At 45.7% G+C, this 25,118-nt stretch overlaps 1 protein-coding gene across 1 annotated transcript; it reads right to left on the bottom strand.

The window, feature by feature from the left end:
* Positions 1 to 16,899: 16,899 nt before the first annotated feature.
* INSM1 (INSM transcriptional repressor 1) lies at positions 16,900 to 18,423 on the bottom strand. Its single transcript, XM_054573525.1, has one exon. The coding sequence runs from the start codon at positions 18,421 to 18,423 to the stop codon at positions 16,900 to 16,902; it is 1,524 nt and encodes a 507-aa protein (XP_054429500.1).
* Between the last annotated feature and the right edge of the window lie 6,695 nt (positions 18,424 to 25,118).

Genomic DNA, 25,118 nt, shown 5'->3' with positions numbered 1-25,118 from the left:
TTTAGCAGCAGTCGCCATCCTTAACCAGTGCACACACAGTTTGTTTCCATGTTCCTTTTGGCCACTGTGAAGGTATCAAGTCTGGAGCTACCCTGACCCTCCTCTCCTGGACCAAGCACTACATGGACCACCAGGGGCACCACTGTTGGGGAGCTTGTTTTACCAGGTGACTCTCACCCACTCTCTCTAAGGGCAAAGAAGAGGATGCTGGAGTTGATTTTCCTCTATGACCCTGGAAACACAAATTGCTAATGTCTTCAGATATGAGAAATAGATTTTGAGGTGAAGAACCCAGAGCAGAAGCAGGCTGCACATGCTGTCGATGCTGAGCATGGGCAGACCTGCCACACTCCAGAAGGTTCTCTCCTGCTCTCTGTATACCCAGGTCCTCGAAGTAATTCGGCACTTGCTGCAGTCTGGCCAAAATGTTATGTTCTTTGTCTCCTGAAAAAAAGTTTTATATTTCAGGAGTTTGAGAGAAAAAAAAGGTAAAGATAAAACAGTGCCATCCCCAAGACCTCACCTTGAGTGGAGTGGAAACACTTGCTCCCAACACTAAGGCCACAGATCGTTAGCTTGCTGCCTACTGCAGCTTTAACCACATCTTCACCAACAAGTCACAAACAGTCAAAAATTCACAGATTCAAGAACATTATAAATAATAGTAATATTCTCCCTGCCCCAGATATACTCGCAAACACACCCTTCAAAAAAATCAAACAGCAACAAAACCAGCAGAAATTCTGAGGTTATACTTTCTTTCTGGGTAATAGAAAAGAATTTGCTGAAATTGGATATTGCTTCTTTTTTGTTGTTAAAAGCTTAAATTAAAAATAATTTTAATACCTAAGTCTCCACTATCCCAAGTTAAATTGAATTAGATGAAGGGGATGAGAATTTATAACAAGCTGTCATGTTAAAAAATATTTGAAAGATTCTGCCTCTTACACAGCAAAGGAGGAATTAGGAAGTTCTTGTTCGTGCCTTCCTTCTCTACCAGGTCTAGCATGAAAAACATTGACAAGAATTTTTTGACATTCACAACAACATATTCCTGCCTCAGCTATCAGAAGATATTGTTCATATGATTGAAAATTCTATTTTAAACATTATTTTAGAAAGTAAAGACTAAATGAGTAAATTCCTGGGGCAGGAGCACCCTTCCTTATGTAGCCAGGTGTAATTTTTAATCTTCCACTTCGAAGTCCCACCTCTCCCTATAGCAAAATGCTTGCTGAGTTTGACAGAGAATGTTTTATGTAAAGAGGTCACACTCGTCAGCTTCCACCTTGACTTGAGATCTTGGGGTCTGAAAAGTGGAGTGTGCCTCTCACTGAGAGTGTGAAGTGGGAAGGGGCTTGCTACTATAGCTCCTGAAAGGATGTTTTTCACTTCAGAAAATAGCCTGGCAGAGAAAAGCTTTTTCCCATGAATACCCAGGGCCTGCATTATGCTCCTCAGATGGTGGAGGTGAGTACTTTTGATCAATACTCCCTAAGAAATGGTCACTGGGCTAAGTGCAAGGGAAAGGTTTCAGTAACAGATCTCCCTCCCCCACCTGCAAAGCATTTGAAGAAAATCTCTTGTGAACAGTTTGAACCAGTGAGGATGCATGTTAGTGACATCATCTGCTCCCTTTAAAGTGTGTCACCCCATCTTATCCTCCATGTTGATGCCTATTTATGGGCCCTAGAAACAGTTATTTCTATAGCCTTCAGGGAAATCATGTCATCTTTATTTTAGGCGCCAGGAAAAGTGAGCCCCAAAACTGTTTTGACCTGAAGAAGAGAGCACAATGCCAAAAAGAAAACTCAAAACAGTAGCTTCTCTTAATCACAGAAGATTTTCTTACTAATTACCATTAAGATTTTAAGGAAATAGTCAAAGTATAGATGTGTGCTTAAACCAGGTATTCTATACATTTCTTTTCCTTAAAACTAATGATCTGCTCCCATTCCACATCACCACCACCCTTCTCTCCAGATAAGCTGGTTATTCAAAGGAATATTCCTCTACCCTGCTTTGTGTGTGTCCAGATTAATGCGAACACACACAAAGATGCAGGGTTTTCTTTTTTATAGAAATAGCATCAAACAATAGACATTATTCTTTTACTTCCTTTTTAAACTTTCTAGTATATCATGGGCACCCCTCCCCTCTAATCTTTTTAATAGTTGTATATTATCCCTTAGTAAAGATGTACCTTCCTTTTCTCGTCCCATCTGTGATTTCCAATTTATGTTATAACAAAAGCACCTGCAATAAACACCATTACACCTTAGCCTGACATTCTGTTGCTTTTATTTAAGGTAATCCTCAAAATTGAAATTACTTAGACAGTTTATGTAATTTTAGCCCTAATGGACTATTTGTTCACTTCAACATTCTATAAAGTCAGCCTTGGAAGTCTATTTAAAATAAAATCAAAGCTAGGATCCATATCTTCCCATGTTTGTGTAATGGAACTCATTAAATTACATGGCAGCTTAAGAAAACATTTTTTGAAAGGGGGCACCCGGTAAAAGACAAAATTTCAGACATGATAAATGAGGCATTTATAGACTGAAGAAAGTGAGGCCTCCCATTCATGTGTGTCCACCCCATATGTTTCCTTCTATTAAAAGAACTTCCTGATTTTGAAATTTCTGCATCAAAATAAGTTCATCTTTTATTGTAGATCGCGAGGAGCATGGGCCTGGGAATCAGTAATGGCTTCAAATACCAGCAACACATGCCCATGTGGCCTTGAGCCCTTGAGTCCCAATCATTCTTACTTTTGTGAATTGAGGTAATAATACTAATACTGATTGTGGTGGCCAGTCTCAAACATGGCCACAGTGATCATCACCTTCTGTATTGACACCCTTATTTTGTTTATCCTGCACTAATTCAGAGATGACCTGTAGAACCAAGAAGACACAAAATGGGATGGTATGTGTCTTCCAAGATTAGGTCATAAAGGCATTGCGGCTTCTCCATGGGCTGTTGGATCACTTGCTCTGGAGAACATCAGGCACCATGTGGTGAGGACACTCAAGCAACTGTGGCGGCCAACAGCCATGGGAGAGCTATCCTGGAAGTGAATCCTCCAACACCAATCAAACCTTCACTTGACTGCAGCCCCAGCTGACATTTAATTGCAGCATCACAAAGGACCCCCAAGCCAAAATCACTCAGCCAGGCTGCTTCTGAATTCTTGACCCACAGAAAGAATGAAATACTATAATAAATGACTACTGTTGTTATAAGCCACTAGTTTGGGGTGATTTGTTATTATACAGTCATAGTAACTGAAACATTGACCTAGTGGTTGTTTTGAAGGTGAGATGAAGACAATGAACAGAAAGCACTTCCATATCAGAGTGTATTTCAATACTGTTGTAAATGATATGATGGGTAAGATGGTTATAAACCCTGTTCCTCTGAACCTTGCACACATCACCTCACAGGGGGAGTGCTGTACCAGGAGGCCAGGGATAGGATTCTGATCTCTCTGTGTTTCAGAGAGCTTTGTGATGTGGAATAAGACACTCAATGTTCACAGGCATTTTTCTCAGCACCAGATTAGTACATTCTAATACTTTGTATACAGAGTTGATATGAAAATCAAAGAGAAAATTTAGCATTCAAGCACTTTGAAAACCAGATAACACTCTAAAAATATACAGTATATTCTAGTTATCTATTGCAATATAAGTGGTCACCCCAAAATGTAGCAACTTTAAACAACATAAATGATTGTAGTACTGTCTCTCACAGTTCTGGGGTAGAGCGGGCCCAGCTGGACTGCTTTCCCCTACGCTTTCCCACAAAAGTGGTCTGACACAGTGGAGGGGCCGGCATCATCTCAGAAGCTCACCTGTTCTGTGTGTCTGGGGTCCACTCTGGCTGTTGACTAAGGTCTCATCTCCAGCCGTCAGCAGACATGTGGTCTCTGTGTGTAGCATGGGCTTCCCCACAGCATGAAGACTGAGATCCCCAAGGAAGACCCAGGCAGAAGACCCAGACTTTCTAACCTAGTCTCAGAAGTCACGCAGTGTCACTTACACTGCATTTTATTCAAGGAACAGTCACAAAGATTTGCTCAATTTCAAAGGAGGGACATACATTCTACCTCTTGATGGAAGATGTCTCAAAGAGTTTGCAGAGATATTTTAAAATCTGCACCAGGTGACATTAACATTATATAAAATTTAAAATCAGTATTCTCTTACAACCAGTGGACAGATCTGATTGACATCTAAGAACTCAAAATAACAACATTAATGAGTGAGTTCTCTTCAGCATTTGACCTGAATAATCCAATCTCAACAACAGAGCTAAGTATATAGTTGCAGACAGCCAAAAGCAGTTTATCCAGATGAAGTTGATAAATAATTTATTAAAGGCTCTTGGCTTCCTTGTAGACTGTCCAGGAGGGCCACACAAATCAGGTTTTGGGGTTAAAAGAGCCAGGAACAACACCGAAATCACCCCCAGAAAAGTCCCACTGCAGCTCACGCCACGGTGCTGGGCTTTTGCCACGGCCACCTCTGAGAGACAAAAGCCTCTCCAAGCCCCTCACTCCCCTTGCCAGAGCTGACTGTACCTAGCACCACCTCCTTCTGGTCTCTTTTCTGTATCCCCATCTTGTGGGTGCCTCTGATTAGAGGTTGGGTACCTCTAAAATGAGCTGTGAGGGTGCCCTGACTTAGCACATTGACCATTTTTATTCTCTGAACTCCAGAGCCCAGGTATAAGGAAAGCTAGAAAAGCCTCTTTCTGGATTCTACCTTGGGGAGGCAGGACTCCCTTGGGTTGAAAATTACTCCAGAACAGGATGAGTGTCCAAAAGGTACAGGGTAGGCAGAAAGCATAATAAATGTCTACTACAGATAGATACTACTCTTTCATCATTTTATCAATGAGAAAACAGAGACAAAGAGGTTAAGTAACTAACTCAAGGTTACACAGCTCTTAAATGGTGGAGTTAAAATGATGAAAGCAGCCCATTGGTGCTCCAAACCCCTGGCACCTAACAGACACAGTACGCTGGAGAAGAAAAAAGACCTCTTCAAGCTTGTGAATTGCCACTACAGTGGGAAGATAAAGGGAGTGGCCTACTATTACAGGTATTATAAAAATATGTTACTTGGAAACTACAGCATTGGCACCTCTTTGAGGTATAAAATTAAATTTTTTATTGAAACCTTTGAGCTCGGCCTATCTTGTCCTCAGCGTTGGTAATCCTCAGCCTGCCCTTGGTTGAGACTGAGCAGGAAGTGCTTAATAATCTGTGCTCAGGGATCTTTCCTTCTCTCACTTTGCCAGTTGCCATGGTTCTGGGATGGTCCATTAACTTGCTTGCAGGTGTAGAATAGTGAGTGTTTTTCACAACCAAGTGCTTTTAGAACCAAAGTGGAAGATAGAGAAGTGACAGAAGGTGGAATGGGCATGCTAGTTTTAAGTGATATCCTCAGGGTGGTGCTGCCTTCACAATGAATTCATACGTTCCTCCCTCTTGTGGTTTGCATCTCCAGCATGTTAAAGCAAAGCAAAAGTGGTTCAGAATACATGAATGTGGTATACAAACATGCCAGTATAAGCCCTAGTTATAATTATGGAGTGCTAAATTAACCTATTTTTCATGAGTACTTGTGCTTGCAGGTTGAGTCGTGTAGAAAGAAGTTTCTTCAACGTACCAGATAGGTGATAACTTGAAATAGTGACATACTTGGCTCCTTTCTCTCACACTCTCATAGAAATTTCAGGCTATTACTTTGGAGTCAAATTGTCAAAACACAAACCAGTTGTTCCCATGACCTGGGATGAGGACTGTGTATGTCCTTACATGGTCATGCCACACTCCAAGCTTTAGTGGCCCCTGACAAGAAGATGGAATTCAAGCTCTGGTATTTCACTCTCCGTTTGAATTCTCCCACACCGGCCCATTTGCCCCCTTCGAGATCTATCTCAATAAACTAGTGTCCTTCTTGCTCTCAATTAGATTTCCCCACTTACTGGTCCTGTCACCTCATAGGGCCTTCCATTTTGCCATCCATTATATGGGGGTAATCAGTATAACATCATGAATAATCGTGAGAAATCAATGAGCAATTCATCTTAAGGTAAGGCCTTAGACCAGGTAAAGTGATACTCAGCGGATTTTAGCTGTTAGTACTGCTACGAGCCCATCATCAGTAGGAATTAGTGGTCTGTGGTTAGGATTTGAAGCCATCAACCCTTTCCACACCAAACTCACTATTGGTGGCAACATCTGGGAGTACTCTCCATGTGAAGAAGACCTCGAACTCTCACTCAGCACACACTAAACATCAATGTGCACACAGATACTTAAGGATCTTGAGGAAAGGCAGATTCTAACTTGGTGGATCTGGAGTGAGGCCTGCAATTCTTATATCTACCAACTCCCAGGTGACACCAGTGCTGCAGACCCCTGGCCACACTTTCAGTAACAAGAGCTAAAAAATGCATACTAAGGAAATACAACACATTCTCCACTGTTGTTTCCATAGTTAATACACTTGTGAGACTAGATCAAAAACCTGCTTTAGAAAAGGTTTAAAGTAGAGGTTGGGAACTTCCAATCAGAGCTGACTTCTCACTGTTCAACATTGATCTAAATGTCCCAAATGCTCAAATGTTTGCACAATTAAATGAGGTCAGCAATTGGAAGGTACTTGCTGCTTTCCAATTAATATTATTTTAAAAGTTAGCAATGCTGAATTAAAGTTATCTTCTGTCTTTGATTTAAATTGTAGGCCAATAAACACCAAAAATCCCTCAAATGTTATGTTGAACTATACAAGATTGTTGATATTATACTTTTTATTTTTTGCCTATAAAAATGGCAATTTCTTATTATTCCAACTCAAGAGTTGCCATTTCATTTGATAAAGTGAGGAAACAACCTTCCAACCAGGAGGCAACCTCCCTCTTCCATTAGGTTTCTGTGGATGACTTAACAGGTTAGAACTTGCATGTACTGCCTAACAGCTGCTACAGTTGAAATGACTAGCATGAACACCATTAACAAGTCTATCTTGAAGGCTTCTTCCTGCTTAGTTAACTTTCTCATTTATAGAAGTAGGGTTTTAAAAGTGGTGCCTGAGATGCTGACACCTATAAAAACAGTGGTTCTCAATTTTGCAATTTTTAAGACTGTATATGCTAAGTCATTGAGTTTGTGGCATTCAACACACAGTTGAACAAAGTAGTTTTCATAAAGACCAAGTTTCCGTCTAACTAAGGGCAGGAATGTATGCAATCTATAAAACATTACTGCACAATTTTATTTTCTAGCACCAAAGTCTGTAAACTTTTAAATAAAGGGTCAAATGTAAATATTTTTGGTCCCATGGGCATATAGTCTCTATAGTGGTGACCAAACTTGGCCATTATGATATGAAAACAGCCATAGAAACCAAAACCACAATGAGATACCACTTCACACTGATCAGGATGGCCATCATAAACAAGTCAACAAACAAGTTCTGCTGAGGATCCCCTGGTTTTGATGAGTAGAGAAAAGGGAACCCTAGTACACTGTTGGTGGGAATGTAGACTGGTGCATCCACTGTAGAAAACAGTATGGAATTTCCTCAAAAAGATAAAAATGGAACTGCCTTTTTACCCCACAATTCTACTGCTGGGATTATACCCTAAGAATCCCGAAACACCAATTCAAAAGAACATATGCACCCCAATGTTCATAGCAGCACAATTTACAATAGCCAACTGTTGGAAGCAACCTAAATGCCCATCAGTAAATGAATGGATCAAAAAACTATGGTACATTTACACAATGAGATACTATGTTGCAGAGAGAAGAAACTCCTACTCTTTGCAACAGCATGGATGGAGCTGGAGAGCATCATGCTAAGGGAAATAAGCCAGGCGGTGAAAAACAAATACCATGTTATCTCACCTATAAGTGGAACCTAATCAACAAAACAAACAAGCAAGCAAAATATAACCAGAAACATTAAAATATAGGGCAAACTGACAGTAGTAACCAGAGGAGATAGGGGAGAGGGATAACAGGGAAAAGAAGCAGAAGGGTCATCAAGGAATATGTATTAAGGGCCCATGGACAAAGCCAAAAGCGGGTAGGATTGAGGATGGGAAGTGGGGGTGGGTGGGGTGGGGGAAAGTGATGGTGGGGAAAATGGAGACAACTGTACTTGAACAACAACAAACAACAATAACAAAATAGCCATAGGCAGTAAGTGAATGGGCATGGCTATGTTCTAATAAAACTTTACAAAACAGGCTTATTGCTGGATTTGGTGTTGGGCTTAGTTCACCTACCCCTGGTTTAGCTTTTCCTGTATGATGATAGAGATGGTGAAATACTGCAATGGAGGCAATAATTCTGGAATCTCAGCATAACCTTAGATTGTGTAAGATTGCAGTTGCTGCAACAAAGAAGTGAAAGAAGCTATAATATGTGCTTACTTTTTCTCACTTCTCTTTAATTTGAATTACAAAATTTTGGAAATATAAACAAAGAGGGGAAATCATGATTTTTGCTAAGATTAATAAATTAAAAATTTTTCTGATACAAATCTGAAATATTAATTATATTAATAGTTCACTGAAATGATTTTAAACTATAACTGTTTAGTGATTTAACAAGATAGTCATGTGAAAACCCTTGAGAAGATATCAAGAGTAATAATACTGTTCAAAAGAAGCAATAGAAGTCTTTTATTAAAGAGATGAGTGATAAAAAGTATGTTTCTTTGTGGTGTGAAATATTTGATGAGATCCAACATGATTCTGTTCAGATTTGGGTTCCAGAGACTGGGATTTTGTTCATCTCCTTTGTCCAAGACAATTCTCAATTCAATCATTTTTGTGTACACTATTCCTGTCTGTTTCTGCCCATCTCCTAAAAATAACCTCTTTGTAACTGTACTCTAAAATGGTAAAGGCTCATTTTATATAATACAGTAGAACAGATAGCAGCAGAAAAGAACTGTAATCAATTGGTGTTGCAAACTTCTAATTCACAATATTGTAAACGTGTGTTTCAACCTAAGTTCCCCATCCTTTTTCATTCTTTGTGCTCAGAGGAAATTTTAGCCTATCTTTTTTTCTTCTCTAGAAAGAACTTTCTCTGAAACTCTTCCATGCACTGACACCTCCTCTGCTTCCTATCAGATTCTACAAACAAAGGCCTCTTGGCTCACTCTGTCCATCCTGTCACTGTCAGGCGTGACTGTCACCTGGCTGTGGTGTTTGAGAAGGGACACTGCATCAGAAATGAAGCAGATGTTGTGTTCAAATAAAAGGGCCTTTTTGATGAGTCAAAGAGGCAAATAATGAATTAAGGTGATGTTTCCACCATTCTTGTTCCCCTCTGGGATATGCTTAGTCTACCGGCTCAAACCAAGTGGAAGGAAGAGTGAATACGTGGGTTCTGATGAAGGGACAACAGTACTGGTGAACTATGAATGCCAATAATGTGGACAAGCTTCTTCCAGATGTTAGTGTCATTGCACAGCATGAAAATGATGTGCTTGAAATGCTGGCTCTCAATAATCATGTCTTTGTGCTCCACTGGCAGTAAACATTCTATAGGTTTCATTTTTTATGTAATTAATGTTCTAAGAATAGTTCATCCCAGTAGTGTGGGCTTATGTGATGAGCTAATGAAAAAAACTTCAGTATGGATGCTTTGTGTGGAAATGCCACCAGGAAGACCACACAGTATAGAAATTTTCTAACAAGACAAACACAAACATGTTTACCCCGCTTTCCGTCTGCTCACCATATTTACTGCCAGACAAAGGATGCATGTTCTGCTTACAGAGGCAACAGAACAAGTCCACAATGAAATTACGTGGTGGACAAATGATGATGGTTGAGGTTTGAAAGACTAAAGTTTGTGTGTATGGGTTAGTGAAAATATGTTAATTGACTTCAGATCACATGCTCAAATACGATATGATTCTGAGAAGCATATCAAGTCTTAATAATTACCATAAAATATTTGTGAATGGCGTATTTGTAAGCCAAGTTATTTCTCCAGCCATGAGGAATCAATTCCCTTCACCATGAAGATCCATCACAGGCTCCTTGATGTGACAACTCTCAGTGGGCTCTGTCATTTTCGAGACCCAATCTGGCCTGTAGTGATTTCCCCCTGCAGTTCCTCATAAGGAATGTGCAAAGCAACCGGACTCATTTGTGTTCAGAAAAATCCTCTTGGCTGCAAAATTGCCTTGATGACACCAAAACCTCTAAATGGTTGTTTACACAAGACAAGGAGGCGATGAATCGGTGGGAAATAATTTGTTTCTTTAGCCACCTCAGAAGGGGCAGGAATTCTCTAGTTCTCCTGGTGAAAAAAGATTACCCATGCATGGAAATCATTGGGCAGGAAGGTGCTGTCTTCTCTCATCACATCTTCCTATGGACTCGACATACCTAACCTCACTGAGGAGACATGGTAGACAAATTAGAATGGGAGGAAGCCGCAGGATGGTCATTCTGCCCTGGGTGTTTGGGAATAGTTTATTTCCCCCAGGATCACTGGGTGGGATCATTCTCGCAGGCCCCATGTCTAGGTCTCACTTCTGAACGTTGCTCTATGTTGCTGCCTATCAGAGAAAATTGCTGTATTACAACCCAGGACTAATGAGCATACCAGACTTTCCCTATGAAAATGGGTCTTTGAATGCTGCAGGCTGGTAATAAAGAAATAAGTTTCTTCAATATATGCTGTGTTCTCTCCAAAAAGTATGCAGCCACATAATATGAAAAATAGAGACATTTATTGAAGAAGATACAAGAAACATTTCATTGTACATTGAACAATGATGTCTCAGTCCCCTTCGAAGTAGGCACCTTGGGACCTTACACAGTTCTCCCAGTGTCTCTTCCACTGTTCAAAACACTGTAAAATCCTTTGTTAGAATTGTCATCAGCTGCCCCATCATATTTTCCTGAATCTCATTGACAGTCTGAAATCTCCTCCATTTCAAAGATGATTTTAGTTTTGGAAAAAGCCAGAAATCGCAGGGTGACAAATCTGGGCTGCAGGGGGGCTGAGTCACCTGGGTGATTTCATGTTTTGCCAAAAAAAACTCTGCCCAAGACATGATGCATAAGTGGGTGCGTTGTGACAAAACTGTCAATCACCAGTTGCCCATAGCTGCAGCCGTTTTTGTCATATTGCATCTTTCAACCAATGAAGGACATTGAGGTACTACTACCCCTTATTAATTTCTTGGCCTGGAGGGGTGTAGTCATGATGGACAACACTCCTTCCCAATCAAAAAACACAGTTAATGTGGTCTTGGTCTTGATCTTGTTGAGATTTTGGCACGCCTTCTTCAGGTGTCGGGAACCAGGCAACTTCCATTGGGACGACTGGGCCTTCATTTCCAGATCATAGCCATAGACCCATGATTCATCTCCAGATATGACCTTCTTGGGGAAATCTGGTTCATTGGTAACAGTTTGAATCAAGTCATTAGCAACTGCAGCATGATGTTCCTTTTGCTCTGATAGCAGAAACCACAGATAAAATTTCACCATGACACATTTCATGACAAGATCCTGTGTCAAAATCTCAGACACAGTAGGTTCTGGACTCCCCAAATCAGCTTCTATCTCTTGCACTGTCAGTCACTGATCTTTGTTGATTGCAGTCCATACGTGTTCAACTTTCTCAGGTGTTCTGCTTGCTCCAGGCCTTCCAGAATATGGATCACTTTTAATAGGTTCTCGACCACCTTTGAAGTTCATACACCATACTTTTATTTGTGTTGCACTCATTGCTTTGCCCCCAAAAGCCTTCTGAACCATGTGAATAGTGTCTGTGGAAGAACGTTCAAGCTTAACACAAAATTTGATGCAGATTCTTTGTTTTACTTGCTCAGTCATTTTGAATGCAACAGCCACACAGTGCACATGCTAATTCAAAGCCTCTACTGCCCTCATTGTCTAGTATAGTGAAGACGTCCTGGTTCACGCACGCTCATTCCAGTTCACTCTCCTTGGCTACCACATTACATTAATGTCATGCAAACCTTTCTTGTAAAAATGGCTGATTTTTTTCCAGACAGATCTGGTATATATAAGATGAGATATAACTTGCAGATGCATCTCTCTCAGCTGAGTGGAATTTTTAGCTATTATTTTCAGGTTATTTTGCTAAACATTAACCAGATGTTTCCACAATTTAAGATAGAATCCTAAATATCTTTAGACCACCACACTGTGCTCCATGCTTTGGTAGCATTTTGGCAATCAAATGGATTCAAGATCCTTGCATGTTGTTATTCTGTGGATTCTCTAACACAGGTGTGTTTTCCCATCTCATGGGTCTCGCTCTATAAGTCAATTTCCCCCTTTGATCTTCTCTAAACCCCACAGCTTGTACCTTTAACTACCAAACATTACAGGTTTCTCTAGTCTTGGCATAAAAAGGCTGTAACTTAATCTGGTCCTGTAACAAGCTGACATATACTATATGTATATATGACACATAACGGTCTCCGTACACTAGGTAGTATTTGCGAGAAAATTTCTCTGCAAGACCAAAATGTCCGTTCTGCAAAAAGATAGCAAGTTTGATCAAAGCTTGCCTGCCACAGGCTAGTGGATTTATAACTAATCCTAAATGTCACAGAATAGTACTCCCAAGATAGTGAGTTTCCTCCTGCTGTTTTGAAACTGCCCGCTCCCTTTGGGAAGCTTGCTGCCTTTCATCTCACAGTCTTTGGAAACCCCAGATGTCTCACTGTGTCTCACAGAACCCCATTCTCTCCAGTTGACAGGTGAGGACACACTGGCCTGTAGGTACTGAGGGACTCAACAGAACCAAGGGCTTGCCCAAGCCGCTAGACTCTTCCTCTTTTGCAAGACATCAGGGGGGTAAAGATGTTAAATATGATGTTATCTATTCTCTAGGATTGTTGACACATTCTGCTTTGTTTTGTTTGAAGACTTTGTGGATGCCTGTAGAATTGAGTCCATGGGATGGACCTGGATCTGGCAGAGGTGAGGGCTGCTCTGTGGGATCCTGCAGCAGAGCTAATGGAGGCAAATGAGAAACGAAGCACCCTTGGCCACAGCATTTGGGCACAGACGCTTTGGGTGACATTCGCCTGGTGACTGGCATTGGCCAGCTCAACCTTGTGCACCTGGTCTCCCCAACATATCCATACGTGTCACTCAGTGGCAAGAACTCAACATCCTCCAGGACTCTGCTCTGCTCTACAATGGGAGCCTCATGGACAGCCATTGAGCCTCTGACCTTTGTTTTGTGATCACAAGTTCTACTGGAGCAGATGTGGGTATGACCCTAGCAATGGACCCTGTGATCATCTGAGGGCGGGAGCTCCAGGTGGATGGTGCTGCAGAAGTAATGCTGCCTCCACAGCCTAGCCCTGTGAGAAGCTGACCAGGGTTATAACGTTCTTGCTGTGAAAGCCATAGGATCCCCAACTTCTCCAAGCCTCCAGGGAAATGTGCCTCGAGAAGACATAGTCAATTTTGAAGAAAGGGCAAACTGGCATGTCTGGTTGCTGTTTCAGCTGCTGGCTTCCTTTAGAAATAGGGAGTGCTGAACAGCCTTTTACTTATTCCACCTCATTTGTACGGAAGTAGGAAAGTGTAGAGACCACTGGCAAAAATAAAATCCTTTCCTTTCCTTTTTCTCTATTTTAGCTCCTTCTTCTTGATCTCCTTACTTTTCCTGATACTTCACCCCTCCCAGCACCAGTCCCTCACCATGGGTGGGTGTGGAGTCTTGGCTGGCTTCCAATGATGGTCATCCAAGCTTGGAGCAACCTGACACACAGGATGTCCTCAGCATCCTTTGCATATTTATAAATAAGGTAAGTGCACTTCCACTTGGTCAGTCTATGATAGGAACCCTTGTGACTTTATTATCCAGGGAGCAATGAGAGAGAGAGAGAGAAGGGGGAGAGAAAGAGAAAAAGAGAGAGCATATGAATGAAACTGATTTCCTTCTGCTGGAATATTCTGCTAATTCATATTGCATTACTTTGAAATAACTGACCAAGTTTTTCAATTTATTCTACACTGGTTAGCAAATGTCAGTATATTCTATTTGCTATACAATTTCACTTAATAGCTCACATAAATGAAATATTGGTCTCTATTTTAGAAAAAATATATTTGGTCAATCAAAATAAATTTGAAAGAGCACATTTGTGAACCAAACTTTATTTACCATTATGGGTAAGAAAAACTGTCAGCTGAACACAGATGACAAGATGCAATACCTGCAGACAGGACTCCACTCATTGTGTGTAACCAACCATCAGGTTTTTAAGGAAAAAATTTAATGGCATAAAACAGACACTAACCCTTAGTATAATGTATAATGTAAGGGTAAGAAGTAAAGACCTCTTTTAATGTATAATGTAATTCAGAGTGAACATTTTTTAAAACTTCAGTGTTATTCTTGCTCACAGGGAGCATCCATCAACCCACAAATTGAAGTTTTTCTTTCTTTTGAAGTTTTCAAGATGTCATAAATACTTCTTTGTCCCCATTTGTCCCATGCTTTTATATCATGCGGGCACTGAGCTTTTGTCTTCCTATGTTTTCCAAACTGGTAAAACATGTAGTCATCAGCGATTAAAAGGACAACATGTAGTTTGTTCCTGAGGCAACTTAACCTTCATTGTTATTCTGAAATCTATTCCTCACAAAAGGTGGAATATTCAATATTCCTGAGAGCTGAGCCTTTTACTAAACCCTCTCTTACACAAAGCTTTACGTTCACAATCTGAAAAAAAATATCTTCAGTCATATCATCCTTCCAAGTTTCTCATGTGCTGTCCTTTCCACCATCATTCCAGCTACACCCTTCGGAAATGCAACCCCTGTGCAAATTTCTAAAATCTCTTTGCAAACCGTAGAAGATTTAGTGGGTCACAGGAAAAGCAGCAAAGATATACCACCAAAGGAAGGGGAAAGCACAATTGTGATGTTTAGCACAGCTCGCTAATCAGTATTTCAAAGACAGAAGTAAACAACTCAAAATGTTAACTGGTGAGCGACAGACTTGTTCTTCAGATTGCTGAGTGACACAAAATGGAAAACATTATAATGACCTGTTATTAAATTTAATATCCCAAACAGATGGTGCTCTACTTTTCCCCCCAAAATGGATTACTCACCTGACTGGAAAATCATTTCTTAGTCCTTACCCCAAACCCAGTTGTCTAACTTCCACTGCATCCAAATGTGAATTGGTCTGTTTCCCTTACTTTCAAAATCTGGCTATAAAATCATTCTACTTTCTTTTAGTTAGTACTCAAGGGTCAAAATTTAACCATTTGATTTATTTGAAGAATTACTGTTACACTGAGCCCCAAGCTGTCAGGAAATGGAGGATCTGCTAAATTAGCATGGTATTCCTATATCCCCTTTGGTTAAAAGGATAGATTCTTGCAGGTACTTAACCTAAATTTCTCTGAAAAAGATTCTCAAACCTTCCATCCTAACTTCATCTTCCAGTACATTTTTAAAGACCCCTAATAAGCTTTCAGCTCTAGTTAAGGGGTTTGGGATTGCACCCTTGAACTGCCAGAGGGCAGAATCCAGCAGTTTAGACTCGGCCCTAAAAATCCATGATCCTCATGATGGTGGTGGGTTTTTTCCTCCTTAATAAAAAATAGATTTTTAAGAAATCGTCTGAAACTCCATTTTAAATCCTTGTTGAAACCACATGATGCAGAAATAAGTCCACCCTACTTTGACTTTGAAAATATTTTATTTTAATAGTAAATAGTTATACAGTTGAAACAGTTCTATTGAAGCTTTCTATAAATAGCTAACAATTAAGAAAATAATGTATGTAGAAAAGAGATTGCATTTAAAAGTAAGAGCTGTCGGTTGTTCAAGGACCTCAGCGGCCCTCCAAGCAGAATAAAATGGTAGGTTGTCTGTAATTTGCTCAGATAGGTATAAAAGTTAAAACTTTTAGCAGATCCCTTTAGAAAAAGGCTCTCTTGTAAAATGCACAGTGAAATGTCAAGACTGGCAGGGGGGAAACACACACCAAGAAAAAAAAGATCTGCAATCAAATAATATCTTAATCTTCATAATTAATATAAATAAATAAAGAATAAATAACAATTACTCATAAATCAACATATACATTTAGAGCGAACTCATATAGCCCTACCTCACTCAACAAAGGCAATCAAACCAAAAAGTCTTACGTGAAATATTGAGGCAGTTTCTACAACATCTGAAAATTCCCTTCCCTCCCCCCAAAAACAATCCCAAACAGACAACAAACGGTTCAAGGCATTTGTGGCTATACTAAAGAAAACTCTTTTTTTAAGCAATTTGATTTGTTCACATACAAAAAGGTAAAGCCAGACTCCAGCAGTTCACAAGCCATAATAAAGCTAATCATGTGGGAAGTTCAATTTACAGCCTGTGAAATATAAAGGCATTTCTTCCTCAAGATTCACCCAAAACAACCCGTACGCTACATATATAGAGAGCAAAGATTGGGTAGGCGAGAGCAAACTGCATTTCTAGATCATGAACACAGCGAATACTAGTTAAGAAAAACAGCTCTCCCCTCCAAGGGGAGGTTTCCAACCACGAGACAAACGAGTACAGCATTTCTCCCTTGTACAGAAGAGACTGGCTCCTGTTGCATCAAGGGGGAAAGGGACACGACGCAAAAGGGGGAGCTCCAAAGGGAGTCACAACGAGAGAATTGGGGTTACCGTCACGCCACACCAAGAGAAGTGGAGACAACACTTTAGCCCGGGGTGAGAGCCCCCGGCGCGACGCGGGTTCGGGACACGCAGTGCGCACTCTCTTCGTGGGTCTCCAAGCAAAGGCACAGTTCGGAGGGCCAGGATGGAGGGCCGGGATGGAGGGCGCGCTCTAGCAGGCCGGACGAACAGGCACCTGCAGGAGGATTACTTGTCTGTTCTCCGACGGGTGGCACTTGTTGATGTGCCGCGTGAGGCCAGGCGAGCTGTAGAAGGTGGCCGGGCAGTACTTGCAGGGGAACATCTGGGCGGAGTGCAGCAGGCGCAGGTGGCGCTCCTGGGCACCCTTGCTGGGGAACGTCTCCCCGCACACAGGACACAGGTGGCACTCGGCGGAGGCACTCAGGCCCAGCACGCCGGCTGCCTCGCCGTCTCCGGTCGCCTCCTGCGGTGCCTTCTCCTCGGGCCCCGGGTACAAGGCCAGTAGGTCCTCCGGCGGGGCCGCGGGTGGCGGGCCCTTCGCCTGCAGCGACTGGTGGTGCGCCAGCAGGTGCTTGCGCAGATAGGCCTGGCGGCGGAACTTCTTAGCGCAGTGGTGGCATTCGTAGAGCCCGTCCTCCGAGCCCGACTCCGACACGCCACCGGGGCTCGGCGTGTCGCGGTCACTGCCGCCGCCCGTCGCCTCCCGCGCTTCAGCCCTGGAAGTGGTTTCGGACTCCGACGCACGGGCAGCGGCGGGCGCAGGGCGCGGTTTGTGCCAGCGGCGGTGGGAGGCTAGGTTGGCTGGGCAGCTGAAGACCTTGGCGCATTCGGGGCAGCGGTACTCCACGCGCACGATGCGCGAGCACTTGTGCTGCGCCAGCGCGAACGGGTCGGCGTACTCCTCCTTGCAGAGCTGGCAGATGAATTCACCCAGCGGCCGCGCCGCACCCCCAGCGCGGCCCCGCGGAGCCTCCACCGGGCCCTCCTTGATCTTGAGCCCCAGCACAGGCGATGTGGTAACCTCGTCCTCGAAGTGCAGCTTGCGGATGGCTTTGGGCTTCTTGGCACTGGGAGCCTTGGCCACTTTGGCTGGAGGCTCGGGGGCGGCGGAGGGCGCGGGCCGCTTGCCCGGGGGCCGCAGGGAGGCAGCGGAGGACAGCTGGGGGCCGGGCACCGAGCCGCGGGCTGCCTCGGTGCCCGCTGAGAACGCCGTGCCCATCTTGAGCTCAGCGGGCGCAAAGAACAGCGGGTCGCTGCTGCAGGTGCCGCTGCCGCCTGCGCCGTTCCCGCCACCGCCGCCACCTCCGAGCAGCGCAGCGGGCGTAGGGAAGGACTCGGCCGAGACCGGTGAGCCGAGGTTGAAGCTGCGCTCGAAGTACTTGTGCTTCTCGTGCTCGCGGCTCACTGGCCGCGTGGGGCTGTAGAGCGGCGCGGGGTGCGCGGCCTCGGGGTTGCCGAAGTGCGCGGCCCGCGGGCCCGGCTGGGGTGGCAGCGGGCCAGGCGCGCAAGAGAGCGCGGCGGCGAGCGCCGCATGGGCGCGCCCGGCGGGCTGCGGCAGCGGACTCGGGTCCGGGCTCGGCACTGGGGGCTCGGAGTGAGCGCCCCCGCATCCCGGCGAGAGCAGCAGCGTGCGGTCGCCGTCCTCGCCGCCGCGGACCCGGTAGGACACGGGAGTGGACTTCTTGCTGCGCTTCACCAGGAAGCCGCGGGGCATGTTGGCGCAGTGCGAGGGCAAGGCACTGTCTCGGTCCCACCTTTACGCTCGGCCGTGGCGGCCTCAGTGCCCCCGGCCCATAGCCTGGGCGCGGCGGCTGCGGGACTCGCGTGGCGCCTTTGGCGGCTCCGCCCGGCTCTGTGCTCTGCACGCGCGTCCCAGTCCCCAGGCCTGGGAGCCGCTCCCTTTTAACTGGGGGAGGGGGCCATTGTTCTCGCCTCCCGCTTCCCCCGTAGCCAATCAGCTCGCCCGCAGCTCCTCCCCCGGGTAGGGTGGGAGGACGACAGGGAGGCAAAAAGGGGGCCGGGACTCGGGGGTCGCCCGAGGTAGGTACGGCAGATGTACCTGAGGGCGCTGGGCCCCCGCGCGCGCCCCGCCGCCGCCCCGCCCGGCCCCGCCACCCCGCCCTGCCCAGGCACACGCCTGGCCCCGCCTCACTTCACGGTCTGCTGCTTTTCTATGGGGAGGTGCACGTGCCTGGGCTTTGTGTCTCTCCTCTGGGGGGCGCGGAGTCGCCAAATGGGCCCGTCTATCAGCGCGACAATGCACACCCCCTCCCGCGCCGGGATTACCCGCGGGTCTCGAGCAAAATAGCAACAAAGGAGAAGAATGGTCCCAAATATGTCAGGAGAGTTCAATCCGCGAGCCTGAGCGGAGGGGAAGTTAGGCACGCGGATTGGGTAGGGGCGGTGGTAGGCCGCAGCAGGAGCGGGAGAGATCTGAGTGCGGCTCCTGAGGAGAGACAGGGATCTGGGGAGGCAGCGGGGGAGGAACTCCTCGTGGTGTTTAGGAAATAATCAAGAATTGAAAATAGCTGCAAAGCCCGGGCTGCCGAGAGTCCCAGCCCGCGTCTCGTACAGGTGGGCCGGGGGACCCAGGATCCAAGCGAAAATAGGGTTCCAAGTTTAGGCGGAGGATCTAGCCTTCTGGCTGCAGCCGAGGGGGATGTCTTCTCCACCTGGGAGCGCGACCCTGGGCCTTGGAAAGGTTTCTCTCGAGTTTGAGAAGCAGTTGGCACCGCACTTCTTCAATTGCCAGCAGACGCAGCGCTAAAGGGGTGAGAGAGAGGACTGGCCTGGGTTCGAAAAGGAACTTGAATTTCTGAACTTTGTTTTTTAAGTTCCGGGAAGCTTGGTGATTGGCATCCTTGGAGGAGCCGGGTGCAGGCCTCTCGGAGCCTCCGCATGTTCCAGGGCTGGCTTGATTTTGGTGGAACTGGCCAAAGCGCGAAACCCGAGGTCAGCCGCTTGTGCCCCAGTGGAGTTGGTTCTTCTCTCCTTGCGAGGCCTCATGCATTTTCATTCGGAGCGGGCATTTTGTCTGCTGGTTGACATCAGATGCTAAATCAAGGGCTCCAATCAAAGTTCTGAGGAATAAAAGGGCCGCGGGTCTTGGCGCAGCACCCCCCACCCCCACCCCCGCCGGAGCCGTGCCCCCTTCACCTTTGTGAAGGAAATTAACCTCCAGCTATTGAGTGCGGGTCGCGGCCAATCTGGATGCAAAAGCTACGCGTGCTGTCGGCTGAGGGGGTAGGGGGGGCAATCTGTCCTCTAAGACAGGCTGCTGCCTCGGAGAGGACAGGCTGCAGCCCACCCCCCCCCACCCCGCCCCCTCGGCCCGTGCCACCAGGAAAAGACAACAGCGAGGATCGTTGGGACCCAGACTCTGCCCTTTGCTTCCATTCTCTTCTCAGGCCAGCCCCGAGGAAGCACAAAAGGCAGCATCTCTGGGGACGGGGGCAGAACCCCAAGAGTGTATAGTGGCCCTGATCGCACATCACTTTGGGAACGAGTAGCAAAGCCACATAAGTAAAATGTGATATGTTGTGAGGAAAATGTCACTTTATTGAAGGAGAAGGAAACGGACGTTTTTCTGCAAAGCCCTGTACACCCAGATAGATTTTGCTGAGTTTTTCTTATGCTTAATTCCACTAAAGGTACTTAATCATTTCCGGATTTTCCCTCTGAAAATACCCTGGAATGGAAATTGAACAGAATTTTAAAATAGGAGTCCACATGAGTAGTAAGTTATAATGGGTTAATAAGTTGTAAGAGTTAATCAAGGAAAAATATCTGATGATTTTGTTTATGATTTTTTTTAACTCACAGACTGAACAGAGAAGAATATATATAATGGGATATATTTTGAAAGCTCACATCCTTACTTTAAAATGCTAAGTGAGATGAATGCTCATTCGGCAAAAAAAAGTTAGAAGTCCTAAAATGAGTTTATCTAAAATTTATAAATTGTTTCAATCTAAAAGTAAGTGATGTTGTATTTCCTTGTTCTTTGAGCACTGGTTAACTCTGCTGATGAACAGAAGTGGGAAAGGGATTCCGGGGCAGTTTTGCCCAATTTTATTTTCTAATCTCGAATCCCATCTGGATTGTGGAATAATAGGGCTGGGGCTCGATCGGTGATCCCCAACTGACCGCGGGATATTTGGTCTTGCATGTGTAACACTTCTTTTATTCAACGGATAACAGGGAAACTTAGTCACCTTGCGAATCCTTTAAAAATAACAACATCCATAATTGTAAAGAAGGCGGAGGCGGGAGGCAAAACAAAACAAAACCCCTGCCTGAATGCAACGAATTCAAATAGGACTCTGAATTAAACCAAGAGAATCTTTTAAACACTATTGTGATACTGAGATTCAGTGGATCCGTTTCTTTTTTTATTTGTGGTTTCTAGTCTCGCCAGCGAAAATGAAATCTGCTCTCAGACGGGTACTGTCAAAATAAACGGTCAGTTGAAAGGTACAAGTAATAGAAACTAATTTCATAACCCAGAGCTAGGGAAGAATCGTGCTGCGCGCGCGCGCGCGCGCACACCCCACCAGCAGCCTCTGAGGACTTGCACTCTTGTACCCCTGGTTGTGGGTTCCGTTGTTTTCTGCGTGACATTCTTAGAATCTGCGCGCCTGCGGAGATACGGACATGGAGTGAAGATATTTGTCTTCAGCCTCAAGTTAGATCGAAGTGCCACCACCCTGCGCCCCTGCGCGGGCCTTTGCGCACTGCATTTCTAATAGCCTTCGAAACGAGCTGAGCTGGGGAAACTCAGAGCATTGATTTGTACCCAACCCATCCCCTCCAAGGGAGCTTCGGGGAAGCCGACAGGCGTAAGGATCCTAGGAAGGGTCTCCAAAGTGTCCTTCTCAGGTCCCAGGCGAGTCCTCCCTTTTCTGTGGGGTCGTGGCCGGAGCTTTGGAAATATTCGGCGGCCTCTGTCCCTTCAAGTCCTTGCAGACTCTCTTGTGCCTTCATCCTTGGACGGCTGCTGGGCAAGAGGTCGCGGGAGCTCTATATTTTCCTGCTTTGGTGTCCCCGGCTGCCGTCGGGGAGCGCATCTGAGTTCACTGTGACCTCCCAGCTCAAGAGCCTCGCTCCACGGAGTTTCTAGAAAGCTCGATGCATGGAAATGAGAGCTAAAGCTGGGGGTTTCGGCCTAGGAATTGACCCCTGAGGTGTCCACGAGTCCAAGCAGCCCCTGAGCCCCTGAGAGGACAGGAGTGTCCACAATTCCACCCCCACGGCACAGAGCGCGTTTGGAGAAGCCAGGAAGGAGCGAGAGGGAGTAGTCAGATTCCCACCCCCACGCACCCTCCTTGTGGGGCTGACCGCTCTCCTGAATTTACAGAAGCCCCTTCCCAGGCCCTCCTGGCGCATGAGCCATGTCCTAGCCTGGACCGTGCGTTACTGCTTTACTATAAGCCATCAAGTCCCGGAGGGACCCGAGCCCCGGAGGACGCCGCGCGCCGACCCGAGCCCGGGAGATGCTTTGTATTTGCAGGAATGAGGAGTTGTTTTGTCAGTCCCGGGGGCACGCGAGAGACACGCGCAGCCCGCCGCCCGCCTCCCGCCGCCCCGCACGGCCACTCGGGCTTCTGGGCACCTTTAGCGCCTCCGCCCGCGGGCTGTCGCCTTTGTTCGGCACATTAGCATAAAGCTGCCTCGGATCTCCCGTTTAAATAATTCCACACAAAAGGAGAGTGCATGAAAGAAAGCGAACAAGGGAGAGTCCGAGAGGCCTTGCTGTCCGCCGGGCGCGGGAGCAGCGGCGCTCAAGTACGTCCCTCCCCTCGAGTGTCAAGTGTCCCCCGCCCCCCTCAATCTGCTGCGCGCGCATTATTCGAGGGGCGAAAGGGGTGGCTGCTGCCTCTTTTATCCTCCCCAGTGTGCCATCGGTGCCACAGAACTCTCCTTGAAGTGCCCTCAGGACCGTTTGTTTTTGCCTCGGGTAGGACAGTCCGGGCCAGGGAGGGGGAGGAGGCAGGAAGATCCCGGGCTGGACGACTGAAAGGGTGGTATCAGCAAAGCTGACAAAGGCGAAGCTAGAAAATGTGAGGAAGTCAGAACCAGTAGCGTGGCGGGAAGAGCTGCCGTGGCACTGAGCAGCTCAAATGACGCGGAACGTGGCCGCACAAGGGCGACTGCTACCACCTGTGCCGTGACTGCCCCATTTTTTGCGCGCCTCCGTCTCAGAAAAGGCACCGACAAAACCCATGAGAAACTGACCAGCAAGGCCACTGCGACTCCAGACCTCCCCTCCCCTCTCCCTCCCGCGGGTGGACACGGAGGTAGCCAGCATCCTCGTGACCAGAAGTGTGAACTTTTCGCCTTGGCCTGGGTCTCCCTTTTCTTGTTTCTGCTTTTGGTTTGGGGTTTATGTGTTCTTACCCCGCTTCCTATTTGTTTCCTCTAGTCCTCCTCCTCCTCTTGTTTTTCCCTCATCTCTGCTCTCCTTTCCTTCCCTCCCCTTTCCCCACTCCTTTTCTTTTCCACCCCTCTGTCTCTCCCGGTCTTTCCTTTCCTCGGTCCTGGTCTCTCTTCCTTTCTTTCTCCCCTTTCCCCTGTTCACTGCTTGCCCCTCCCACCCCCATCACCCACTCCTCTCTTCCCAGCTCTTTCACTCCTCTTGTCTCTCTCCTCCTTCCCAGTATTTCCCACATTCTGACTCTCTCCATCTCAGACTGTCCCTCTCCCTCATTCTCCCAGTCTCTTCCGTCTCCTCCATCCCTCCTGTCTTCTCTTCTCCTCTCCTCCCCTCCCTCCCCATCCGTCTCCCCTCTCTCACCCACACCTCTCTCCCTGTCCCCCTCTCCTCAATCCCACTCTTCCCTTCTCCTTCCCCCTCTCTCACTCCCCCACCCCTCAACTCTCCCTCCTCCCTTCAGGCCAACGTGTTATTTTATTTGTCTAGAGGAGCCTATTTGTTCAGTGACGTGCGGCCTCCTGGCCGCCTGCTTTAATGGGAGAAGAAGAGGCTTGGTTTCTGTAAGCATTAGCATACAGCTGCTGGCTCCTGCCCCGGTTCCTGGGCTCACTTTATCCCAGCCTTATCATCACCTCTTCTCTCAACTAGAAAACAATCAACAGCTCCTCACACACAGCGACTCTTCAGCCCCTCTCACTCACCCTGTGCGCCTGTGTGTTCTTTCTCTCTCCTTCCCTCCCTTCTCCCCCTTCTAAGAGTAAATATTGATTGGCTGGTTTTGCATTTTTATTCTCTATGCAGTGTTCCCTTTCCTCTCTCATCTTTTATTTTTCCTTTGCTTTTCTGTTATATGTGGGAGTAACAGGAGCCACTTTGGGAAAGGAGGTGGCTACACTCTATTGCAAACCGACATATGCCAGGAGATCATTAGAGGCATCTGGGAGGCATGCTTGTTGCATGCAATTTGGGGAAAACTTGGGAAAATTAACTTTGGTATTTTTTCATCGGTATTCTTTGTTCAAAACTATAGAATTCAAAAAATCAGGCTTACAGTCCAAGATGTCCCCAGCTCAACAGCAAATACTGAAATACATGGGGACTTCATGCATGCAGAATGTCTCCACATGATCTACACCTGTGCACTCTGAGAAAAGCCCAAATATTGGTCTCTTTGAAACCCTTTCTTTTGCAGGTCTTTATCATCATTAAGGAGAAAATACCTTCATTCTCCCAAAGCCCTTAAAACAGCCAATTTCGGCCTGTGATCAACCACTCTTGGATACTTCTCTTCTTAGAAAAGTTGTTCCTTAGTGACAGAATCTCCATCTTCACATAAATGCTAATCCATGCTTAGATTCATGAAATTACTCTCTGACTATGAGATGATGGTTGCAATAACCTCATCTGATACATTTTGCAGACTAAAATATAATCTAGATATTTTCAAATATGTCATGATACTTATGTAAGTCCAGAACTGATTTTTAAAAAGCAGCAAACATTGAATTTATGTATGATTCAATATTAAGATTTACGTTATCACTTGGGGTGTCCCTTTAATGTGACTAGAAGCTTGTTAATGGTAATACTTGGTCACAAAAATCGTAACTGTTGATCCTCTGAGGTGGTTCTGTTAATCTCCACCTAAGGGTCCTCGGCCTGTCACAGACAGTCACTCCATTTGCTGATGAATTTGACCCTAGGGCCTCTCAGGGGAAGGGAGTGGGAGGAGAATAGTTTCTTGAGCTGACTCACTTGCAGGGCCCTGAAATATGGTTCTGTGGGTGCTGGGTTTGCAGTTTGAGGAGTAAACCAGTAACGATTGTTCTCCATTCAAGTTACAGTTTGTACCATATGGCCAAAGCTGGACCCTCACCCTAAATGACCCATGTATTTGTGTAAAATGTGTGTAAAGGAATTAGTGGGGTTTATTGCTTACTTTTCCCTGCATTAAAACAATCAGTGTCCAGTGTGCT

The sequence above is a fragment of the Pteronotus mesoamericanus genome, unplaced genomic scaffold (genome assembly GCF_021234165.1).
Source record: "Pteronotus mesoamericanus isolate MK-2021 breed Mesoamerican mustached bat unplaced genomic scaffold, CSHL_Meso_final contig_25, whole genome shotgun sequence".
NCBI lineage: Eukaryota > Metazoa > Chordata > Mammalia > Chiroptera > Mormoopidae > Pteronotus > Pteronotus mesoamericanus.
The sequence above is the reverse complement of the archived record's forward strand: the minus strand, read 5'-3'. Positions and strand labels throughout refer to the sequence as shown.

Excerpts from the sequence above, each read along its gene's own strand:
- INSM1 (XM_054573525.1), bottom strand. The coding sequence starts at position 18,423 with ATGCCCCGCGGCTTCCTGGTGAAGCGCAGCAAGAAGTCCACTCCCGTG.